Below are 25,785 nucleotides of genomic sequence, written 5' to 3' on the forward strand. Positions count from 1 at the left end.
ATAAACAAACCAAGGATGCATGAAAGTGCCACAACAGAGCCTGTTGCTTTGTATGCTAATTTTAAAATACATAAAATAAACTTTTGAGGCACCATATGTGGCAGCCAAAGCCCTGGTTGTTTTACCTGTGTTCTGCCGAATAATGACTACAGGTCAGTGAACTCAGTGGTATTCTTACTAATTTCCTGAAGAGAGGCGTGAGGTACAAAGAGATGTTGCAGTATTTCTGTGGCTTTTAGAGGTACAGATGAGAAAGAGGAGATTCTCAAGATGAAAAATCATAGTGCAATGTACCGGAAATTCCACATTTTTTACTATTTTGCAATATTTCACATCCTTATAACAGATTTTCTCTAATATCACATGTGAATGGAAAGTAAGTAGCTCATGGATGAAACACTCCTAACTTAGTTTTCTTACTGCAATCAAAAAAATAAAACACATTTAGTGCATATCAGTAGTGAGAGTTTTGGTTTCTTTCAAAACCCAGTTATGTTATGTGAATATGTTTTTGTTTTAATCCCAGGTGTGGGATAAGATGCTGCTTTTCAGCGGCTGATTATGATTTGCCTCATCCTTAGTAGGGGCATGATCTTTTCCAGATGCAGATAGATTAATTCTGGGGTCTCTGGAGAGGGTATAAATGGGAGAGCCCCAAGATGGGCTGTGGTAGCTGCTGCTTCCACTGCTGCTGGTGGTTCATCCTGCCATTGCATTTGCTATTTGCTGGATTGCTGTTTAACCAGATTGCTGGATATTCTGATGAGGAAGATTGGACTCACCCCTAAGAACTCAAAGACCTTAATCAGCAGGAAGTAGTTCAAAGATGGCCACACCCCATTTACCCTCCAACCTTCTTTCTTGCCTACCTAATGCTGGGAGACTGGAAAGGATAGGGGTGGAGATGGGTGGTCGGTATGAGAACACAAATAAGGTAGCTAGAAAATATGCCTGCATGTATCTAATAAGTATACATAGTCGTGTACTGACACACTTGGCACCAGATAGTAGTTTAATTAGGTATCATCCCATTTAGTAGGGAGGAGGAGATAAAAATAAGTTGACCCCTCTCTACATGTACTGAAATATACTTACTTGGACACACGCAAACATTGACTTTGATATTCTGTACCACATTTTTATGGTGTACTAAAGAAGTAAGACCAAAAGAAGAGGCAAAGTTTATGTTTCTGCAATCCTTGAAGAAAAAAAAAATACATCTCCAAATTAAAGCAAAACACAAAACAGAGAGAGCATTAGATAAAGTAGCAGAAATGTGTAGTCTGTGTGAAAAATCTCATGTGATTAAAACAACTTCATCTATTTATTTTAAAGTCTTCTTGTTTATTTAACATACTTTTAAATGCCCTAAGAGAGAGATGGGGGTCTTGTTCTTTCCCGTGTGTGGTCCTTGAGAAAAAAAAGATTTAGTGTAGATTCTCCAGAACATTTTTCTCTTGCTGTGCTGGTGGCGCTAAACCTTTTTGAAGTTATATAGGATGTGCTGTGTCTGTCGTGGGAGGACTTGATGGCATAATTATCACCACCTGTAAAGTTAATCAGATGTCATAATATTAGTCACCGATCCTCAGGGATTCCTTCTCTTTCCCACATATTGTCATCATTACCAATGTTCATCCTGTCACTACAGAATTGAGTCTCACACCAATCTTATGGGTTGCTCAGGCATCCCTTGATCAGAATATACATAGGAGCACATTCGGTTGTAGAATTTTGCCCGTTAGAAGCCTCTATATACTGCTGAGTCTTAGAGTGGAACAATCTGAGGTGTGAATGAGCGTATCAGTAAGTTTGCTTAAAGCAATATTTTATACAAAATACAGAGCTCTTCCTACAAAGTAATTTGTTAGTGCTGATGGCAGAAGCATACGCAAATCATGACTTGGTTGCCATATAAAAATTACTATGGTAACTGAATTGGCCCAGAGTGGCAGGAAGCACCTTGAAAGCATGAAGAAGTCTCATGCTTGTTCTGCAAAGTCATGTAACGTGGAGTTTGATAGGAATGGTTGAATATCCCAGAGAATATGAGACTTGCACTATATATTACCTGTCTAGACTCCAAGGGCATGAGGGCAACACTTCTCAGCTTCACTACTATTGTAGAGTCCACAAGAAACACAGACCTCTACAGTGTTAGCATTCTGCTTCAGTCTGCCTACCTGTGATGTCATTGCTTACTTGCCATGGGGCATTGCCCTGCCCAGGTCTATATAAAAGAACAAACCTTCCTCATGGTCTCTCTCTACTCCCCTCTACTCACTACTCCCCCTTTCTCTTCTTCTCTCTCTCTCCACCCGCTCTATCTCTTCCTCTGTCTGTCTGTCTGTCTGTCTCTCTCTCTCTCTGCGGTACCCTTCCCCACTTTTCTTCTCCCCCCCATGCTCATTTAATAAGCTCCTCTACAACATAATATCTGGCATCTGGTACCTTATTACATTAATATCTTATTACCTTATATCTTATTCTCATACATAAAACATAGATCAAGTGAAGGGACTCTAGCCAGCTTGAACACAGCATACATGGCTCTGGCAGGCTTTGCCCTTCTCCCATTCCCTCTGCCTTGCTGAAAACTGTGGAGATTACATTCCTAAATCTAGCCACCAAGGTACATTCCCTTATTTGGTAACTTCTTCCTCATGAGGCTGACTACCCAATATCCAGCTATTAAAGTATTGTGGTCCAGCAATCAAAAGCCCCTTTGGCTCACCTAATTAACATGCTCAATTAAATTGAACACCTCATCCTAACACAGGTTTCGCCTTTTACTTTTATAAGCTTCCATTTTCCTCTGGGCCACATCTATCTCCTCTCTATATAGAGGTAGTCCTTTGCCTCCTCCCTGCAAGACAAATACCCCATTGCCTTACTTCTCTCTCTTGTTCTCTCCCCCTTCTCCCATATCCTGTATCTCCTGACTTTGTCTCTTATTCCCTGACCTTTGTCCTTCTGGGGCCAATAAATCTCCTTTGTGCTGAGAACTTGGTCTTGAGCTGATACTGATCCTTTCAGCAGGTACTAAAGGTCTGAAGGGTGTGAAGGAATTTGCCTAACCCAAAATGTTTCATCCCAAAATGAAATCACAAGAACTTCAACAATACCCAAGAAGCTTACAACTCTAGGGCCTTAAATTGCAAACCGATTATAGGCTCTGTTATGCTCTAGTCCAGTGCTCTTCCTGATGCTGATCCTGTTGGGGTGTGAATGTAGTCTTTCCTAGGAGGTCCCAAAAAGAGGGACAGAAAGATATAGGTGAGCACCCAATGACCTCATTATTTTATTATCACTTTATTATTGGTTGTGAGTCCTGTCCATCCCTGGGCCTGTGGGCAATGAGACTATTGAGCAACTATGGGATTTAACTCACCCTAGAGCCCTCAATACTAAGAGAATACTTTAGTCTCTGAAAGGCAATGCCCAGATGGGTACCAAATGACAGAAAAGTCTTATCTTGATGTTCTTTCAGTAGCCATGATTAAAAAAAAAAAAGTGAAGTAAATGTGGACTATTCTCTGGTCTGGACTCTAAAGGGATGTCACTTGGAAGAACAAGGGTGGTAAAACTGTACTACTTTGTTCATAATAAAAACAAAAATCCTAGATGGCCTTCAGAGACCCTCTCCTTTGAGTGTGCATGAGACGTGTGAGTAGAACAGGGTATCGTTCCTGTGAGTAGGCCACAGATCAGTTGATTTTGAGTCAATTAACAGCGAAAATATTCTAGATGAGCCTGCTCAAACTGTGTAAACCCAAAAGAGCTCAAGACATGGGTTCCCTTGGTATCTTCAAAGAAGTATCCTGTCATCATTTCTATACTAAAGAGGATGTGAGTTCTGCCACGTGATTATATAAGAGAATTTGAAACTTCCAAGGATCCCATACTTCATCCATGGGAACTGAGAGGTGATTAGTGTGAGAATTACATTAAGATTCTTTGGGTACTTTACTGCAGAGTGACAGAAAGCGTGAAAAGGCATATTCAAACAAAAGCCAAAACTTACCCCACCAGGGTTACAACACATGACTCTGCATCCAAAGGCAGACAGGGACACGCAAATGCAGAATCCCAGCACACTGAAAATGACTACCGCAACATCCAGGCCCTGTTAACAATTCATAACACAGGCGTGTGAAGAGCGGGAATGACAGTTTAAATGTGTCTACACTGGAAGATCGAATGTGCCGCCCAAGAGACTAGGAATACGGCTCCGAACAGCCTTATCCTTAGCCAGTTCTGTTTTCTAAATGTTGCATATTTTGTTGCTTCTTGAAGCATATAGTTTAAGCCCTATGAAACTGTGACCTCCCTAAGCCACCTGTAGCTTATTCTTGATCACTTTATGTGGTACAGCTTAGTTGTTTCACATGGTAAGATCTCTATCCTGCTCCTTCTCACAAAGAACCCACTTTACCTGACCTCTTTTCACGATGTATACTCATCTCCCATGAAGAAGAAAGCTTCTTGAACTAAGGGAGCTGTTTCTTAACTCCCCCAGTACTAACCCTGAGATCTTGCATAAATTATGTGGCCCAGAGCCTTGGGAAATGGCTTAGTGAGTAAAGTGCTTTCTGTGCAAGTATGAGGACCAGAGGTCAGGTCTGTATCACTCACATGGTCATGACGACATGTATTCAAGTCCCCGCAAACGGGACTGTTTGGAACAAGACTAGCTAGACAAGCTGAACCTGAGAGCTGCGGGTTAAATTGGGAGACACTACCTCAGTGTGGAAGGCCATCAAGAAAAGCTTTGGCCTACACACACACACACACACACACACACACACACACACACACACACAGGCATTGGCAGACAACCTCAATGTGGAAGGCCATCAAGAAAAGCTTTGGCCTACACACACACACACACACACACACACACACACACACACACAGGCATTGGCAGACAACCTCAATGTGGAAAGCCATCAAGAAAAGCTTTGGCCTACACACACATACACACACACACACACACACACACACATACACACACAGGCATTGGCAGACAACCTCAATGTGGAAAGCCATCAAGAAAAACTTTGGCCTACACACACACACACACACACACACACACACACACACACACACACGCATTGGCAGACAACCTCAATGTGGAAAGCCATCAAGAAAAACTTTGGTCCTACACACATACACACACACACACACACACACATACACACACACACACAGGCATGGGCAGACACTCATGAGAGCATGCATACATATTTTCATGCACATCACACACAAACACAACATTCAAAAAAATGTGTGTATTCCAAGGCTTGTGGAATAATGCACTTCAAGCTTAATGAGGTCCTTCCTTATGGAGGTCATCTGACATAAGATGAAGCAGCGCACACACACACACACACACACACACACACACACACACACACACACATGCACACACGCGCGCACGCACACACACACACACACACACACACACACACACACACACACACACAAGATTCGCACAATTCATACGGCTTTATGACCTTCACTAGAAGACGGCTGGTTGTGATGAATGAAGATCCCGTTATATGATGAGAAGGAAGCAGCTGCAGAGCTTACAGCAAAGCAAGGCTATTTTAAGGATGAATTATCGTGTGAGGTCACAGGCCTCAGGTCCAAGGAAGCCACCCAGTACAGCTGTCAATTTAGACCTGTGTTCATATCATTGTACCCTGGGTGACTACAAGGTAACAGACCTTCAGACACAGTAAGCAAGATTCTTAATCAGAATAACTACATAGAATAGGTGAGTTATAGGCAGGAAATTCCAGGACTTATCTTTGCCAGTTTCTGAGTGACTTTAGAAAATGTTTTCTATCCGCTAATCACTTGTATCTCATTTTGCTTGAGTGCCTGGAGATTGAATTGCTTTACTATAAAGACTTTTTAAATGCTCAAGGGGGTAATTGCTATTGGCGTCTACCAGGCAATTGTTTGGGGGTAAATATATAGAGCTCAAGTTTCATGAACTTTAACCTGGAATGAAATAAAGAGGATGAGGTTTATTCTGTACAAGGGATGAGAATGTTGATTCCCTACATTTAGCTGAATCTTCCTCTTTTGCTCTCACTGTACAAGGGAGGGTGGGTGTGAGATGTGGCTTGCGCTCCTAAATGGAAGATTAACCTATCTCTCAATGGTTTCTAACTTCTCCGGGTGATTCTACGATTGAGGAGAGTCACTCTTGCTTTTCCCCGAGTCGGTTTGCTCCAGCCTTTCTTCACCCATAACTCCACGGAAACAGAAACTACACACCATTAAAATGTAGTTGGCCATGAAGCAACTCTCCGATGACCTCTCTGATGAGCTTCTGTATGTGCATGAATATAAATGGAAGGAATAAATGCCTGGGCTCAGTGAGCTGATTATCATCCCCGCGAAGGCGGACACGGCGCTGGTGATGTTCAAGCCCAGGCTGCTTCGAACCTGGAAGGGATGACATGGCTTAATCCAGGGTCCCCACATCTGTCTCCACACACCAGTTGAAACTCCTTAATTCCTTCCTTACATATTTCATCCTCATTATTTTGATTAATCCAAAATTTTCCTAGTTTGTCTCTACTGTTAAACTCAAACCTCTTGTCAAAACGAAATATGGATGTCATTTATACAATTAAATCCTTCAGATTACCCTATAGACACATGAAGGCATTTCAAAACTATCATACATTTAAAAGAAGTTTATTTATTTAATTTTGGGTGTGTGTGCCTGTAGAGGTCAAAGAACTCTAGAGAGTTAGCTCTCTCCTCCCACTGCGTTGGAGGTAGGATGTCTGTTTTGATTTCTGAAGCGGCAGCGTCCAGTGTTTATTATACATCTACTGGAGATCTCTGTGTTGGTCTTTTACCATTCTCTGCTACAAGATTCCCTGACCGCTTTCTTGTGTTTGGACAAATGATGCTGTGCTCTTGTGGCCCTGCGCATTTTGTACATTTCCTTCTCTGGTGTTTATTAGTTTCTGTAATTCTCTTCTAATATTGAAAGTATATCAGCTTTTTGTAAGAAGCAAAATTTCCCAGGAAAGTGTGAGAATGTAGCATGGTAGGTACACACTAACAGTCACCACTGGGGGACATGCAAGGGGCTCAGAGTTGAAAATGTTGTATTAATCATACTCGGAACTTTGATGTTTCTCTTTTGAGTAAGAACAGAAATACGGTCCTAACTAGTGTCAAGTTTGTTCAGATTTTTGTTTGGGTCCTTTTTCTTGGTTTTGTGATAGATATCTTGGCATGCTATATTTTAAATTTGTCTCTTCCTGAGAAATAACTCATTGTGAACCTCTTTTGTTGAATATTCAAACTCCTATGGATTCAGTTAGAACACATGTTTTGACCACTCAGTCAATAAATGCCATGTCACTTGAATGTTTGGTGTCACGGTCTTGGCCGTGAACATTAGGCTTCAAGGTAGATTTTATTCACTATCTTTGACTTTTCCTTTCCTGAATTCGCTACCTCCGTACCAAGAGTCTCTCTGAAAATTACTGTGACACAATGTCCAACCTTAAGTCAGGGCTTATCTCAACCACAGATTCTTCTAGATGAGAAATAAACTCCTCCTTTGTTTCTTAGGTGTTAAGAAATACTTTTTTATTTTTTACATCTTGATAGTACACTTTCATTATATTCCTTTTTTTAATCAAAAAATAACATTTAAAAAAAACTCACCAAACCTTTTGTAGTTCTTCTTGCTGCCGCAATTGAAAATGATCCTGAAATAATAAACTAGAAATAAGAGCAGAAATCCATGTTAAAATACTTATACATTATTGGAAATTACAATGTAGTGAAACCTATTCAATATATATATATATGAAACAGATTCTCTTAAAAGGACCATAAGAGTTTAGGGAATCACCCCCTCCCCTTTTCCAAGAAAGCAGGTCCCTGGTATAATTCATCAATGTTTTAAATTCTTTGACAATTTCATGCATATATATATTAAATGATCATCACTTTACTTCCCCACTTCTATTATCCTTTCTTATTCCACTTCTCCCACTAAACCTCTTTTTCCCAATAACACACACACACACACACACACACACACACACACACACACACACATTGCTATTAAAACTGTTTGAAAGGTATAAGAAATACATTTCTGAATCTTTAAAGTGAGTTACTGTACATATGGGCAGCAAAATTTAAGGATTTATTAAAACAAAGAAAGGGATTCAATGTCGTTCTCATTTAAAATAGCTACATAATCTATTTGTCCTTATCAGTCAGCTGGCCAAAGGAACACTCCTAAAGAATTTGGGCTCACCTTAAATCATGCTAAAGACATAGAAGAAACAATTATCTCTTTAATGACATACTGTGCTTTTTTTTTCTCAGAATTTTGGCCTTCCAGGTGCAGTTCCTAGTGGCCATCATGTTGTTCAACTAGATCTGTCCACCTTTCCAAGTCCTTGTTTAGAAAAGACTTAACTATTTCTTTTTTCTTCTTCTTCCTTTTTTTGGGGGGGGCGTCTCCTTTAGGAGACACAGTTATGTCATAAGATATTCAACTCACCATGAGGGACCCCCAAATGGGGTACCCTATGTACACTGACACAGGGAGCATTCCACCGAATGGCACAGTGACACTTATCATTATGATTCCTATGGTGATGTTCATGAAAGCGATCATGAATTGTACAACCTAGAGATGACAGTAGAGAAATAAGAACAGATCATTTATCATAAATATATACCCATGCCACCGCTTATAAAACCACTTCATTACTGTCACTCTCCATCTTTGATGCACTAAGATGAAGTTCTGGATAGTCTTCTCTTGTATTTTGTTTTGTTTTGTTTTGTCCATGTAGCTGTGGATATAATAACATATCAAAATTTCCCTGGAGAAAGTCTGTCCTTATGCTAATAATTTTACAGCTAGGAGGAATATTCCCAACCCTGCCCCAGAGTGCATTTGCTGATACTCAGGTTACTACTTCCACGGCTGCTCTCCTTAGTCACATGTTCAGACAAGAGTGACCCAGGAATTAGTGAATAATTATTCTAACAAGAAGAAGTAACTTGAAGAAATGTAATTAGTGATAGAGTGAAGAAAAGGAAGAATATATAGAGCACTGTCTTGGGATCTGGGACCTAAGGAAAGATGTCTTAATAGAATGCACTAAAAAATGGAAGTGTCTAGCCATGGAGGGTTGGCTCAGAAGTTAAGTGTATGTATTGTTCTTGCTGAAGGCCAGAGTTCTGTTCCCAGTACCCACATATGAAGGGTCATAACTACTGGTAACTATGAGATGCTCTCTTCTTGATTCCATAAGAAGCACACACAAACACACTAAAAATAAATTTGTTTTTAAAATATGAGTATTATTTAACAAATAGTCTCAATCCAGGTGTGATGGTGCACGTCTTTAATCCCATCACTCAGGAGGCAGAAGCAGGTGGATCTCTGTGAGTTCAAGGCCAGTCTGGTATACAAAATGAGTTCAAGGACAGCCAGGGCTGTTAGTCAGAGACACTTTGTCTTGAAAAACAAACAAACACCACCAACAACAGCAAAAACTAAAACAAACAATAACAACAACAAATCCAGTTTCACTACACTAGAATAAATACAAAAAGAATAAAAAATTGTAAAAACTTTGGAGATTCAGTAAAGGAAATGAATTTATAGCAATTAGAAATGTATATTAGCACAATGTGTATGTCTTTAAAAGATTACAGATATAAAATTAACTACTCAGCTATTAAAAACAAAGACACCATGCAATTTGCAGGAAAATGGATGGGACTAGAAAAGATCATCCTGAGTGAAGTAACTCAGATCCAGAAAGATCCAAATTTTGTCTTGCTTACAAGACATGTAGGGATGGAGGTGGAGCAGAGATTGAGAGAACGGAAAACCAATGACTGGCCCAACTTGAGACTCACCCCATGGGGGGTAGAGCCAACCCCTGAAACTTTAGTGATACTCTGCTGTGCTTACAGACAGGAGCCTAGCATAGCTGTCTTCCTAGAGGATTCATCTAGAAGTTTATGGAAATGCAGAGACCCACAGCCAAGCAATAGGCAGAACTTGGGGAGTTATGTAGAAGAATGGGGAGGGGAAGGGTTGAGGGATCTGGAGGGGTCAAGGACACCACAGAAGGACCTACAGAGTTAGCTTGCCTTGGCCCCTGGGGCCTTACTGAGACTGAACCACCAGGCAAAGAGCTTGAATAGTCTGGGCCTAGGCCCCCTACACATGCGTAGCAGCTTGATCATCATGTGGGTCCCCTAACAATGGGAGTAGGAGCTGTCTCTGACTCTCTTGCCTGCCTTTGGACTCCTTTCCTCTAGTTGGACTGCCTTGTCTGGGCCTCAGTGGGAGAGGATGCATTTAGTCTTGTTGTGACTTGTGGTGGCAAGGTGGGTTGGTACCCCTTGGGTACCTTCTCTTAGAAGAAGGAGAGGAGTGAGGAATGGGAGGAGGGTGGCATGAGGTTGGAGCTGAGAGGAGAAGAGGAAAGGAGTTGAGATCAGGCCATAAAGTGATTAAACAAACAAATAAAAAATAAATGGAAAAATAAATTAAATTAACTACCTAAGTGTTCTCATTTTTGGAAACTCACAAAAGAAGAGCAAATCAAGGGAAACAGAAGGAAAGGTAAATTTTAGAATGGGGATCAAGCATTTAGTAGATTTTACTTCTGAAATCTTCTACATTAGTTGCTTTCTATCTTAGAATATTACTAATTCTTAATTTATTTTATTTAATGACATCAGTCTATTCTGATTTTCTGGGGGTTTTTTTGTATGTTTGTTTGTTTTGAGTTTTGGCACATAGTGTTTTCAAACAGTTCTTCATTTCATCTGTGTTATGTAATTTGTAGACTCAGGAAGTGGAGATGAGAAACCAACAGGCTAACACAAAATCTACAGTTATGTTTTTCACTGAAGAGAAACAATAAAAATCTATTATCTGTTAGCCAGTCTATATAAGAAAAAACATTGAGATCACCCATTAGTAGTATCAGAAACTGTGCAAGTCAGATGGCCCTGGTTAAAAAGAATGTGTCACAGAAGACACACCCCAGGGAAATGGGATGGCATGACGGGAGATGGAGTTGATAGGAAAAAGGGAGGTGAAATAGTGCGGGGGAGGGGTGGGCAGGGAATGAGGAGAGAGAGACAGAGAGAGAGAGAGAGACAGAGAGAGAGAGAGAGAGAGAGAGAGAGAGAGAGAGAGAGAGGAAGAGAGAAAGAGAGAGAAATACAACACATTAAACATTATATATTTGTATAAAATTGTCACGTGACAAAATAATCTAAAAAATGGGAGGAAAAATTATTGGAGGGATATTATTACAAAATCAACAGACATCTAAAAATAGACAAACAAATACTTTGAAAAATCTGAATCTACAAATCTGATAACACAGATGAAATAGAGAACTTAAAAACAGAATATGCCAAACTCAAAACAAGATGCAAAAAATCTGTGTGGCCTGATGCCTTTAAATGAAATAAATTAAGTATTAGTAATATTATAAAATAGAAAGCACCAGACAGGTACAAAGAGTTTACAAGTGAATTCTACCAAATTCTTGATGACAAAAATTATATATTTTCTACTATTTCTTCAATAAAGTATTCACAAAATAGTCTAACAAATTATACTGCAACATTTCTAATAAAAACATACACTAAAATACTCAAATAATTATTAGCAAACTGCAAGTAACAATGCATGAAAGAACTATATACTATAACTAAATGCTTATGCCAGGTTTTGAAATTGGTTAAACTTTTAATTGTCAATTTAATCTACCAGATAAAAACTTTAAATCTTGTAACAACAACAAATGCAGAAATAGCATTATACAAAATCTAATGTACCTGTAAAGTGTCCCCAACATGACTGCCTAAACATGAGCTGAACAAGGACAACAGCAGACATCCCAAAGTGGACAGGGAAAAAAACCCTAAGGCCTCAGCCCTATACAAAGAACTGCAGACTATCAAGGAATGCTGAGTGGGAAAAGTAGGCTTCCCCAGGGAGGAGCACACCAACTGGTCAACCCTGAGAACATACATACAAGTAACATACGGACTGAGCAGGTTAAATTTAAGACCATATATATATATATATATATATATATATATATATATATATATATATATAGTGTGTGTGTGTGTGTGTGTGTGTGTGTGTGTGTGTGTGTGTGTACCACAACAACAATCAATTAAAAAAAAACAGGTCATAAATTTAAAAGAGAGCAAGGAGGGTTATATGGGATGGTTTGGAAGAAGAAAGGGAAGGAAAAAATGATTTAACCATAATCTCAATAATTAAAAATGCCTACAAATTTATCATATAAATGTATAAAGCTGTCAAATAATGAAATACAGAAATGGCATACTTACATACTACTGTTTGCTATTTGTTATGTGTAAATCTGACTAAGTATATAGAAAAATCTATAAGGAAAAGTGTGAAATTCCGATGACTTAACTTTGCAAAGGGTGGGGAGATACTAAACTCCATGTTAATGGATAAAAAGAACAAACGTCAAAGAACAAAGCCATAAAACAAACAATTCTCACCTTCAGACACAAATTTAGTGAAACTCAAAATTCCAGTAATCTATGTTACAGTTCCCTAAAACTTGCCACTCAGCCTGGGCTTGTACATTGTGGGTTCCAGGCCAGCACAGGGTACCTAGCAGTTGGGGAACTCTCATGACTACTATTTGAAATAGGACGGCACAGCCCCATGAAGGGTAGGTAACCAGGCATCATCTTTGGAAACTAAATAGATTTTTGCAAAAGCTTAGGGTTCGGATAAAGTTTGTCAGAGGAAGCTTTGTTTTCAGAGTGGCAACGTTGAGGTACTGGAAATCTGAAAAGACAAGTGTGCTGCCTGGATTTATGTCAACTTGACACAAACTATAGTCATCTGAAGGTGGAGACCTTGATTAGGGACGTGCCTCCATAAGATCGGGCTGTAGGCAAGCCTGCGGAACATTTTTTAAATTAGTGGTTGTTCAAGGTAGAGCTCAGCCTATTGTGGGTGGTGCCATCCCTGGGATGGTGGTGCTGAGTTCTATAAGAAAGCAGGCTGAGCAAGCCAGTAAGTAGCATCCCTTGACAGCCTTTATATCAGATCGTGCCCCCAGGTTCCTTCCCTGTTTGTGTTCTTATCCTGTCGTCCTTCAATGATGGACTACAACACGGACATGTAAATAAACCCTTTCATCCCAAACTTTGCTTTTTGGTTGGGCTGTTTCGTTGCAGTAACAGGAACCCTGACTAAGACGGCAAGGGAGATATTAGTTGTGGGAATTATGAATTGAATATGAAATGTCTCCCACGGGCTCATTGTTGAGGGTGCTATTTTGGAAAGTTCTGGAAATTTTACAAGGGAGGCTTAGTTGGAAGAAGTAGACCACTCACTGAGAGGTGGGTCCAAGCGGTTAAGGGTAGATATCACTCTTTGCCCTTGCCTGTTGTATCTCCATAATGTTCTCACATATTGTGAGGCAAACAAGCTTTTACGTCATACGTTCCTGCTGCCATGATATCTGAACCAAGCTACTGTGAATTGACCGTCGGAAACCATCATCAAAACAAACCTGGACACAGGCCACAGTGATGCACAATAACACAGAAAACTGCTACCAGAGAAGTGAGTCAACCTGGCCGTGGCAGCACTTTCCTTTTTAAACGGGCTTACAGGGGGGACTTGGAAAAGCTTTGAAAACTCGAAGCATTGTGAACGCAGGGCTTACTTAGTGGTTCTGATACAAGCTTCGAAGATCAGAACACTGACAGTAACTCAGAGTGAAGACCCAGCCCATGAAGTTTGACCCAGGGCATTGGGAACTGGACTAGAAGCCACACGTGTTATATGTTGGGGGGAAAAAATCTATCTACAATGTCTCCGTGTCCTGAGATTTTCAGTGAGGCTAGATATGAAAGCAGCAGCCTAATTAAGATAAATTTAGTGGAGAAGAGACAACACACACCCAGGATGTCACGGATATTGCTTACTTGCTTTAAACCAGATCTGTAATGAGAATAAAAGGCAATAGAATGTGATGGGGTTTTTTTTTTTTCAGAAGCTAAATTCTATAAAGTAAACAACAGTGACTCCAAGACCATGTGGTGCACAATGAGGCTAGCAGGACACGTGGGGTTGCTGTTACATTGGTCATCTTTGAATTTGCAGCTCTGTTGTTATCTCAGCATCAACATACCCCAAGGACTTTGGGTTCTCCCTTCAAGAACTTTTCTGTCATTCTTTTCCATGAGTGTGAATTCACATATAAAGGCTGTCCCAGCTGCTGTGCGCCATAACCAGCTTCCAGGGTAGGCTGTTCTATTCCTTGTATGGTTATCATGATGGCAGAAACAGTGCTGGAAGAAGAAATATAATTTAGGGTAAATTCCTTGAACCAGGGACTGGAGGATCTAAATACAGTATGACACAAAGATACCAGTTGTCCAGAGATGCAATGTGGATAGAATTGAGTTACATATGCTAGAACCTACAAATTAAGGAAATTTCATACAGTCACTCTAGCTAATGATGTGTTATTAACCAACACGCATGTATTCGGAACTTGACTCTGTCTTTACCTCTACCTGTGAATTTTTCACATTCATAGTCTCATAATTATCATTAATTACAGAATATCTGCATATCTCCATTTTCTGTAAACCTAGTTTTTTGTAATGGACGCTTTCCCTTTTCACATTGTACCTATCTGAGAAAATATTTTACTTCTATATTTTGAAAGATAACTTTATCTAGTTATAATGGTCTTGACTGTCAAGTATTCTTTCTTTCAGAACTTTGAATATATCAACCTTATGTATCCTGGATCACAGGGCATTTGGCTGAAAAACAAAACAACAACAAAAACAAAAACAAAAAACAACAAAGAAAAAGACTGTGAGACTGACCATGATCCTTTATGTGTGACATGTTTGCTCTCAATGTTTTGAAAGTTCTCTTGTCTCTGCTTCTGATAATTTCATTATAATAGGAGAAAATATAATTGGAACACTTGCACTTACAGGACCTAGATGTTTATTTCTCTCCTAGTACTTGGTTCTCACCAATTGTTTCATTAAAATACTCTTCTATTCTTGTTTTTATCATCTCTTCTGTTAGTACAAAGATTTGCTTGTTAGTGTCATCCAAACAGTGTCTTTCTTAGAGTATTTTCACATTAAAAAAAATTTTTTGTTCTTTTTCTGCTATAGGAAATTTCAAAAGAATCACTTTTTAAGTTTTCAGATTTTTAAATTTCTACATGATATACTCTGCTGTTAAGCTGTTACATTTTAATTCTATTTGTTGAGGCCTTCATTTTCAAACTTTCTGTTTGGTTCTTTCTGTGATATAAATCTTTGTCAAAAATTTTATTCACATAGTGAATTTTCTTATTGCAATGAATTACCTGTGTTCTCTTGTATTTTACTGAATTCTTTATGATTATAATATGGTATGAATTCATTGTCGGGCAATTCACGTATTCCTGCTCTTGTAGAGCATGCTATTGAAGAATTAATGTGTGCCCTTGGTGAAGTCATATTTCCTTAATTTTCAATTCCTCTAATGTCCTTGCATCTGTGTCTGTATATCTTATGAGAGGTGTTGGGACAGCAGGGTGGTGAAGAAGGCTTTCTATTATATATTATTGAATAAGGATATTTCAACCTATTTATAGACTTTATCATCCCCTGAACAGAACATCAAGTTTAAGTTTGCGACGTTTAAGCTAATCTTAAACCTAACACATAAGAACTAGATGATTCATTGTGAAAATTTACCTTCTTATGGTATTACTTTAAATCATAATAAAGCTCACGCACACTCACTGTTTCTAAAGTGTCCCCCAAAGCAGAGTAACAAGAGACAAAGCTGACAAGAACCCAGAGAATGGTGTGACAATCTGCATGACCTTTCTTCACAGAAGGCCCAGCAATTAACTCAGCTGACCATGTTAGAAAACTGGTTTTTTAAAATCAGTGATTGTTCTTACCTACTCTCCATGTCCAGTCAATCTTTTTTTTTCAAATCTGTATTTCTTCTACTTTATCAAAGTGCATCATCCTGTCTGGCAACCCTTAAGCAGTTTCTCGTGTCCATCTGATCCTTGTATAGTTAAACTTACCCCTCTTTGTAACCATGGTGGTCATTTTAAAATAAAAAAAATAATTTTAACTTATTATGAGAAGTGCATATTTCAACCCTGATCTATATTTCTAACATTATTCTGATTTTTTCTCTTTTGCTTTAGAATACCAAGTATATTGGATATATCTCAGTCTGTCTACATCATCAGTTTTATTCTGCGGTAGAGTTCTACACACGGTCAGCAACATAGCAGAAATTTTCTACCACATCCCTTTTCTGCTCTGCCTCCACCACAAAAAAATAGTCTATTCTCATTTCTTCTTATTCTCTGTGTCACATGTTCTCTGCCCTCCTTCATACACAACTCCCCACCACACACGAGTTTCTCAACAACAATGGTAAGGAAGTGTTGGAGGAAATCTTTGTCACTTCCCTCACAAGCAATAGAAGACACAGATGTTTTGAAAGCAGTAAATGTTTCTTTTCTGTTCAATTTAATGTGTACTTTGGTTTATTTGCTCTTTGCAATTATCTGTGCTTATTTTTCCAGACAGTCAGAGGATTTAGAAAATGAAAATTCTATCTGATTGTAAACACTAAAACATAAATAGATTTACAGAGAGAGATCCATCAATAAAGTGCTTGCTTTGCAAGCAGAAATACTTTTGTTTGATAGCCAGAACCCACATTAAAAAATTATTTACACTATGGAATGCTACTCAGCTATTAAAAACAAGGAATTTCTGAAATTTGTGGACAAATGGGTTGAACTAGAAATGATCATAATGAGTGAGCTAACCCAGAAGCAAAGAGACTCAAATAGTATATATTCACTTATATCTGGACACTAGGCCAAGGGTTATGTCTCATGAAAGCCTTCACTTAACAGGAAAATGGTATAGTGGTGAGGACATCCTAAGGTGGGAAAATATAGGAGATAGGGAAATAGATGGGTCCAGAGGGTCCTAGAAACCTACAAGAAGAACACTATGATGGGCAGATCTAGGCCCAGGGGTTCTGCTCAAACTATGGCACCAACCAAGGACAATACATGCAGTCAGCATCAAACCCCTAGCCAGATCTAGCCAAGGGACAGGACATTCTCTACAGTTAAGTGGAGAGTAGGGACTGACTTTCACATGAACTCTGGTGCCCCATATTTGGCCATGTCCCCTTGATGAGGGGGCCTGGTGGCACTCAGAGGAAGGATAGCAGGCTACCAAGAAGAGACTTGATACCCTAGCATCATATTCAGGGGGAGGAGGTCCCCCTCAGTCACAGTCATAGGGAAAGGAAATGGGGTGAAAGCAGGAGGGAGGGAGGAATGGGAGGATGCATGGGATGGAATAGCAATTGAGATGTAACATGAATGATTTTATTTTTCTTTTTTTGTTGTTTTGGTTTTTTTCTCCTTTATTAATTTATTCTTGTTACATCTCAATGGTTATCCCATCCCTTGTATCCTCCCATTCTTCCCTCCCTCCCATTTTCCCCTTATTCCCCTCCCCTATGACTGTTCCTGAGGGGGATTACCTCCCCCTGTATATGTTCATAGGGCATCAAGTCTCTTCTTGGTAACCTGTTGTCCTTCCTCTGAGTGCCACCAGGTCTCCCCCTTAATGGAAAAAAAATTAAAAAGCCAACACAATGTCACAAGTTTATAATCTCTGTGCTGTAAAGGCAGACACAAGTGGATCAACGGTGCCTGCTGACCCAGTAGGCTACCCTACTTGGAAGTTTCCAGACCAGAGAGAAACCCTGTATAAAGAAAAAAAAATATACACATAACCTGAGAACCAGCACCCAGGGTTGCCTGCTGGCTTCCACATACATGTACAGACACATTCACCTGCATATAGATCATCATTCATACATTTGTGCACATGTATGTGTGCATACTCACGCACACACACTTGCTTCAGGTTGATTTTGCAAATCACTGTATTGAAACTAAGCAATTGAGCAATACAGTATTATCTTCCAAGAGTTTTGTAGTAGATAGGACCTCCTTCGGGAGTCCTTCAGGAGCTAATAGCTGTTGTAGACAAATGGATTGAACCAGAAATATTGTCAGTACTTTGCTTCCCAGTTTTTTTTGGGGGGGGGGGGGATGCTACCTTTAACTACCTTCCTAGATTTTGATGGGAGAGACCTTTTGTGTCTTAATGATTAATTATAGGATTAGTCATCCAGGAAAACTAAAACGCCATGATCATAACACATAACCATCAGTATATTTTCTTTACATTTCTAAAGCCCACCACACCTGACAGCTTCAGGCGGCAGAAGCCTGTGCATCAGCAAGGCAAAGCATTCCATGTTTGTAACTTCCATGGAATGGTAACTACACTGTCACCCACATATTTATTTGCATGCCTAAGCAAGACCCCCTGTGTAAGCCTATGTGAGCAATGCATAAGAAGATGGCTTTGTTGATAATAGTGTCTTCTTTGAGTTGCTAAGTTTCAAAATCAATCTCTGTTTGTCACTCTAACACTATAAGGTCACACCAAGTATGGACATTTTCAAGTGGCTGGCAGTGAACTTGGGTATCATTGTGAAAAATAGCACTGGGGGTTCTTCTGCATTTGTGGCTACCTTTCTAGTTAGACTGGAAGTTTCTCTAGGACAGACTCTCCATCAGCAGTGGCATTGGTAGGAATCAGCACAATTCTGTGGTAAAGTGGATCATGTTCTGGGCACTTGAGGTTAATGTTTCTTATTTCTAAGGAACTAGGCAAGGCAAGTCACACAGATGTTCCCTCCCTTCACACCACAGAAATAGATTTTTTGACCCAGGGAAGATATGGTTTTGACCTCAGTGTTTCAACTTACATCTAGGCCAAAGAATGTTACACAGAGGTGAGGGGGATAGTTCTACAGACTGGGGAAAGATATGCCATGGTTTTACATTATCTAAGATATCTGTGAGTCTATTAGCAAGTATAATGTCTTTATTTTTATCCCTAGTACAGAGGTAGAAGAACACGGGCAGCCCCAGTCCTAATGGCACCAAGTTCCTAGGTATCAGCATTACCACCAGTCATGTGTCCTCACTTTCATATGAACACATCTCTCCCATGGATCAGAATGATCTAGAAAGAATCATACAGAAGATGGTCTATAGGGCCAGTCTCTCCTAGGACAAAATGATAAAATAAAGTGGAGAGTCAACAGGAAGTCAATCTAGATCATTTTTCACAAGATGGTGGTGGTAATGTGAAAACACAATGATGGCCTGGGATGGGAAAATCGTGTACAATGTACTAATAAGTGTACATTGTAGTTCAAACTCTTTCTTATCATAGAAGTTTCTAGTCATTTTCCTCTTCTGGGTATGTTCTATCTCATCTGAATAAAGACTCACACAACTTCCTCTGCCCTTTACCCAATGGCCACACTAAAAAATCTTCGAGCCCTCTTCCATGCATAGATCTCTTAAGATGAGCTTAAGTTTATGGCCTGCGTGTTCTATGAATGGTGCAAAAGATTGGTGGGGACCTAGATCAGGTCACAGTCTTTCTCAGGATTAGACTAAGTACGTTAGACTGGGGTCTCCACCTTCACTTATATTGTCTCCACAGCATTCTGCATGTGGCAGGCAGTTTCTTAAATGATGTATTGTAAAAACACATATTAGAAAAGAACAAATACAGTGGAAGAAAGAACACTAAGAATGCATGAAATGATCAAAGGTGAAGGTACTGCTTTCCATTTTGGCGAACAGAACCAGCTAAAATCCCATACAGGACCCACTTTTGGCTCTTACTATGTCTTTATCTGTTTTTCTTGCCCCAGGATTGCAGCACAGATTCCTCCTCAAAAACCCCCAAAATACATGTCAAAGCAAAGTCTTGCTTCCCTTCACCCAGAATGGTGGTTTGTACCGTGAGACATGGCTTCTTTTTTTTTTTTTTTTTTTTTCCTTTTTTTCCTTCTTCCTTACTCTGCTCCCAGGTGTTCTAGAAGAAGAGATGAAAAACCATCATCACAAAAGTCTAGGGAAGGTAAGTCAGCACCTACCTTTCTTATCAAGAGGACAGCCTGTGGAGTGTCAGATGAGGACCAGACTCTAGGGCCGTGCCTCAGGTTCTTTGTTCAGACGCAATGACTTGCCCACAGCCAGTGTGTCACCGAGCTTAAGTCCAGTACGTTTTTGAAATCCTAAAGGTTACTACTGAGAATCTCTGAAAAAACACAAGTTCCCTTTTTATTAGCAGAAGTATTCACTGATTCTGCTTCCTTGGTGTGGGCATGCTGCTTTTCAGAAATTGACTTGAAAAGCAGTGGATGTCACAATCTTTCATATAAAAACGACAGAGCCTTTACTGAGCATATCAGTGTAAATGTACGCTTCATGGACCAAAGTTATTATCAGAGCCCTTTATCCCATTCTAAAAATCACACCTCAGGCAAGCTTGGTGGTGTATGCTTGAAATCTCATGATCCAGGAACCTGAGTCAGGAGAACTGTCATCTGTGGCCTGAGCTGCATAAAGAGAACCCCTCTCAAAACAGCAAAAACTAACAAATGCCTGCTTCTGACAATTTTACTCATATTTGTGTTACTTTTCTTTTCCTGGAAAATTATCTCTGCATACTTTTCTGTGTGATTTTTTATGAAATTCTACTGTTTGGGATTTACCACAAATGTCCCTCAAGTGGCATCACATTGGTTACAAAGAAATGAATAGTGCTTTGCAGTTTTTAAGTTAATAACCCCTTTCTAAGCCAAAAAAGCACATAAAACAAATTCTATTGCCTTACTTTACTATTTGATTTTGTCATCCTCCAGACTATAGGATTGTTCATTGATAAAATAAAATAATCCTTAGTTTAGCATAAAAAGTACTAGTCTGTTTTCCATTACTATAAAAATATTTGGTGTTGTATAATTTATATAAAAATGCATTTACTTCACTGATACTTTTGATTCTCAAAAGCATGGCCTTGACACTTGTTGGTTTGTAGAGGCTCTCTGGGCTCAACACCACATGGAAGATGGAAAATGGTGAGAAAGTGGCAAGAGGTTGAGATCATATGGAAAGGTGCAAAAGTGATGATCTATGTATTGACTCACTTCTAGGCCAGACCTCTTAAAGCTTCCACTACCCCCACACTCAGCCACTGAATCACAACTTCCACTCATGAACTCTTGAAGGCAAATGCATCCAAACCACAGACAAAAGGGAAGGGAAGTGGTTGGCAATATTTATTTGTTCAATAATTTCTTAAAGAAAATTTTGCACATTTGAAGCCATCTCCATAAGGAGGTTCTTTGATGCTTGTCATCCTCTTTGTGGTAGGCTGGGTGTTGCCAGGAGTTAACCTGTCTCATTGTCAGTGAATCTTAAAATAATAAAAACATTTTAAATGCCATATTTTGTATGTCTCTGAGGTTTTTGAAGACCTCATCTAACTATTTTATCTTATCTTTCTATAGAATCCTATCTACCTGTTGCACCTAAGATGTGTATTCTTGTGATAAAAATAGATTACTAATTGATGTGACCATGATTTGATCAACTAACAATTAACTTGTATAATTTATTTATCTTAAACAGCATGCACTAGCACTTGCAAAGTATTGGAAGTCAGTCTCAAATTATAATTGAGTTATATGGGTACAATACCTCATATTAGAGAAGAAATATATATAATGTGTGTGAAAATAATCTTACATTTGAATTTTATACTGCTGTATGTAAAATAACTTATTTTGAATCTATATACAAAATTCTATACCAGTGAATTAGAAATAACCTGTGAGTGACAAATAAGGCATTAAGCGAGGAGTATATTCACTAATCTACTCTTTGTTCTATCTTCCCTGTATATTCCTATATTCCCCCTTCTTTCTTTTCAACCCCTATCTCCAAACCTAAGAATGGAAGATAAAGGAAGAGAGAGACATCACTGAGTCCAACCTTGTTTTCTCTCTAAATAAGACCAATAATAACTTATAACCAACTCTCATCGAAAATAACCCTCTATAGCCCAAGAAAGCAACCAAACACCTTCCTGACCCTCCTTAAAGGAAATGGGGCATCATTCTCATAAGGTTTCTTTTGGCTAATTTAGGGTGAATAATACAAGCCACTGTACAAAATGTCCTTGTTTCTACCACAGACATTATTCTGCCTAAAAAAGGGCAAGCTTGGATGCAGGCAGAGTCGACAGCCAAACTCTGCCAAGACAGGATAAGCAATTCCTGCCTCACAAATATGTCTGTCCGATATATTGTGCCAGAAGGCTTAAGATGATTCTCCAACATTATAGAGAGTTTGGGTGACTATTCAGGTGGCAAACTGTCTCTGTCATCTTCTTCTCAGTTGGAAAGCTACTAACCTGCACTCCCAGTATACTCAGATAATAAATTTTATCCTTTCTCAAGTCTCTGACGGGGTTGAAGATCAGATGGTTTAGTTTTTCAACTAAGCTTAGTTGTTTAGGGGTTAAGATATGTTTAGATCTAGATAGATATTTTGAGTTGATAATGATGAGATATAATAGATATTCATTTACATTCAGAATTTTAGATGCATCAAGATAGGAAAGATATTTTCTTCAAAGCTGCCAAATACAAAGCCAAATCCCTAAGAATGTAACATTTATATGATTCCTGTTTGTGTCATGGTTCTTCTTGCTGTAGGTAGTTTATTATATATATACATGTGTGTGTGATATAATATAAATGTATATGTAAAAAAATAAAAAATATTTTTTAAAAAAGGAACAGAAAAACAAAACAAAGAAAAAAAAGAAAAGCAACAGTTTTAAGAATATTTTGTTCTCACTTTCCTCATACTAGTGAGAATTAGCTGAAGTGAGCCCTGTAAGGGTTGCAGCTGACCCAACCCAGATGTAGTCAGTCAGAGCAGTACAATGCATGTGTTCTCAGAGTCACAGTATGCCCGGGACCTTGGGCTTAGTCATGTGTAAAACTTAACTTACACCAGCGTTATTAGGGTTAGAGCCTCCATGGTCTTAATGAGCTAGACTCTACCATTCATTCTCAATGAGCCAATTAAAGATACAATTAGTAGTAAATAATTGAGGAAGGAGTTTTATTCCATGTGGCCACATTGAAAAACAAAGGAACCCAACCAGCTGCCCTCCATCCAAGTGTTTGTTGGCATCTCCACATGAGGTTTAAGTTTAAATAAAGGGAAACAGAAATGCATATCTAAGCAGTCTTGGTCCAGGTGTGGTGCCACCCATCGCTGACTGATCATTGCTTTGGCTCCATTCTCTCCTGTAAGGTGGTCTGACAAATTGATAGAACTGCAAAAAACCTCTTCCCAGGAGACAGATTCCTCCTCTGCTGGCACAGGACTTCACTCTTACTTCTGTCCAGCACAAAATTCATGAGGAATTTCAATTTCTTGGGGATTACCATTTTGAAAGTCTGATTGCCAAAGGACGAGCACATGTATCTCTTTAGAACACTCCCTTTTCTTCCAGGAAAGTCATGCTTTACCTGAAACTGGGGTGTGTGTTCAGTATGCCATGGAGACCACACACAATGTCAGGATCTGTGACTCTGAAGCATCTGGAAGCTCAGGAAACAATTTAGTCATAATTATGGTGCTGGTCTCAGGGGCCAAAGACTCACAGGACTCTGGAAAAAAAAGCTTGGCTCAGGGCATCAGGATGCAATTGCAATTTGAATCCTGTAGCCATGAGGGCTCAATAGCAATATGGTGACTCTCAGTCCTGCTGTGGTTGGACAAAGCAGGGATCCAATAGGCCAAGTACAAAGGAATCCAATTTTTAAGTGACAGACATGACATAATTCTGGCTTTGTTCAAAAAACAAGGGATTCAGTGGTATGTGTGTGTACTACCTGGGGAGCAGAGGACCACTACAGCCCAGAATCTAGCTGTTCCCATGGAAACAAGGCAAGGAGCACTCACTGTCTGATCTTGATGTTATAAGGGAAATGATAAGAGACTTTAAGAACACACTAAAAAGAAAGCTTGAAGACAAATGTACTAGCATTTAAAGAGAAACACTCCAAAGTAAGCAGGCTGTAAATCTCAGCAGCTGCCTGAGGAGAGGAGACATAAAAGAGGAAGTGAGAAAGCCAAGCCATGGCACTTGAATTATGCTGGAGATCAACTATCACATGGAAAATAAGCAGCTGCATGTGAAAAAAATAACAATAACAAAAAGAGCTGAGTGATTAGGAGACAGAATAAGGAAGTCCAAAGTGCCAGAAAACGTGCACTTAGATTCTGACCAGCAACTGAAAGGGCGAAGAGTGGGCAGTTATTCTTTTCAGAGGAAATTCCCTTAACCAGAGAATTGGCCTGCCCAACTCAGATGGTTTGTCTCCAACGAGTCCAGGGATTCCATCTCTCATAATCAGAAGGAAAGAGTTTGCCCTTAGTGGGCCTTCACTCCAACACATAGAGCAGTGAAGACTCTCAGCCAGCACCCGCCCCAGCTCCCCAGGGGGAGAAGCAGCTTAGAGGTGCTACTGCATGGCTTAACAATGGCACCACTTTCCGAGGACACAGGGTAGCAAGTCTATATAGGTACCGGGAAGGAAAGATAGCTATCTTGTTCTGTCAATACTCCATATCCAGAGTGGGAAATGCTATACTAACTTCAAGAGGTAAGTCTGTATATTCACGGAGGGATCCAGTTCCTAAAAGGGCAGGGGAACAATGATCATTAAGGTCTTTGCTTCGTTAATAGCACCCCCCAAAAGAGAGCCACCTGAATGCTCTGTATGATTTACAACATCTTTGTACTATGTTTCTATGTTTCCATGGAAATATGTTTGTTTTTTCATTGTTTTTGGATTTTGTTTGTTTGTTTGTTTGTTTTTTGTAATAAGGATAAGTTCTAAGAACTTCTTTTGAATCATCTTCCTGGAGTTAGTACCTTTACAAATGACTTAGGGGGTGTGTGTGTGTGTGTGTGTGTGTGTGTTGAATGTGTTGTCTGTATAGACAACTACTATCATCTGATAAACCTCGGAAGGACAAACATATATTCTAGCTGAAGGAAGAACATATATATGATCTTGCTACCACAGCAACAACAAATACCAGAAGACCCAAGAGATATCTACTCAAAGGAAGAAATCAGTTTCTTTGAAGATTTGGAGAAGGGTGAGGTTTGGGTACCTGTGAGGTTTACCAGTGCTCAACTGACTCCATAACACGTTCAAAACAAGCCTGGCATAAGAGAGGATGCATCTGGAGTCCTTGAAATCTTCAAAGTAAAGAAAAAATGTGTAATGTCCAACTTTAATATCCTTTGAGTTCTGCATCAAAGGTTACCACATTTGCCCCTTTCTGTTTCTTTTGTTTTGTTTTGTTTTTGAGACGGGGTTTCTCTGTGTAGCCTTAGCTGTTCTGGACTCACTTTGTAGACCAGGCTGCCCTCAAACTCACAGTGATCCACCTGCCTCTGCCTCCTGAGGGCTGGGATTACAGGTGTGCACCACCACTCACTGCATGCCTCATAACACCTAAAATTTCAGTGCATTGTCTTGGCCCTGAATAGGCATAATATGTAGAATGACTAATGCTTTTAAAATCTGCATGTATTACACAGAGAACAATGTGTGCACCATATAATCCACTTGCGTAGGACTGTGGACAACCTTTTTCTGTCAGTTTGGGTTCTTTGTTCAAACAAAAC

The 25,785-nt window shown here is 39.5% G+C and overlaps 1 protein-coding gene across 1 annotated transcript; it reads right to left on the reverse strand.

Moving 5' to 3' along the window:
* Positions 1 to 1,323: 1,323 nt before the first annotated feature.
* On the reverse strand, positions 1,324 to 20,323 carry MS4A4A (membrane spanning 4-domains A4A). Its single transcript, XM_084773067.1, has 7 exons — positions 20,153 to 20,323; positions 14,241 to 14,400; positions 8,558 to 8,686; positions 7,705 to 7,761; positions 6,289 to 6,459; positions 4,025 to 4,126; positions 1,324 to 1,547 (listed from the first exon to the last, which is right to left on the reverse strand). The coding sequence occupies exons 2-7, from the start codon at positions 14,382 to 14,384 to the stop codon at positions 1,491 to 1,493; spliced, it is 660 nt and encodes a 219-aa protein (XP_084629193.1). The 5' UTR covers positions 14,385 to 14,400; positions 20,153 to 20,323; the 3' UTR covers positions 1,324 to 1,490.
* Between the last annotated feature and the right edge of the window lie 5,462 nt (positions 20,324 to 25,785).

The sequence above is a fragment of the Acomys minous genome (genome assembly GCF_964271855.1).
Source record: "Acomys minous genome assembly, chromosome: 2".
NCBI classification, from domain to species: Eukaryota; Metazoa; Chordata; class Mammalia; order Rodentia; family Muridae; genus Acomys; species Acomys minous.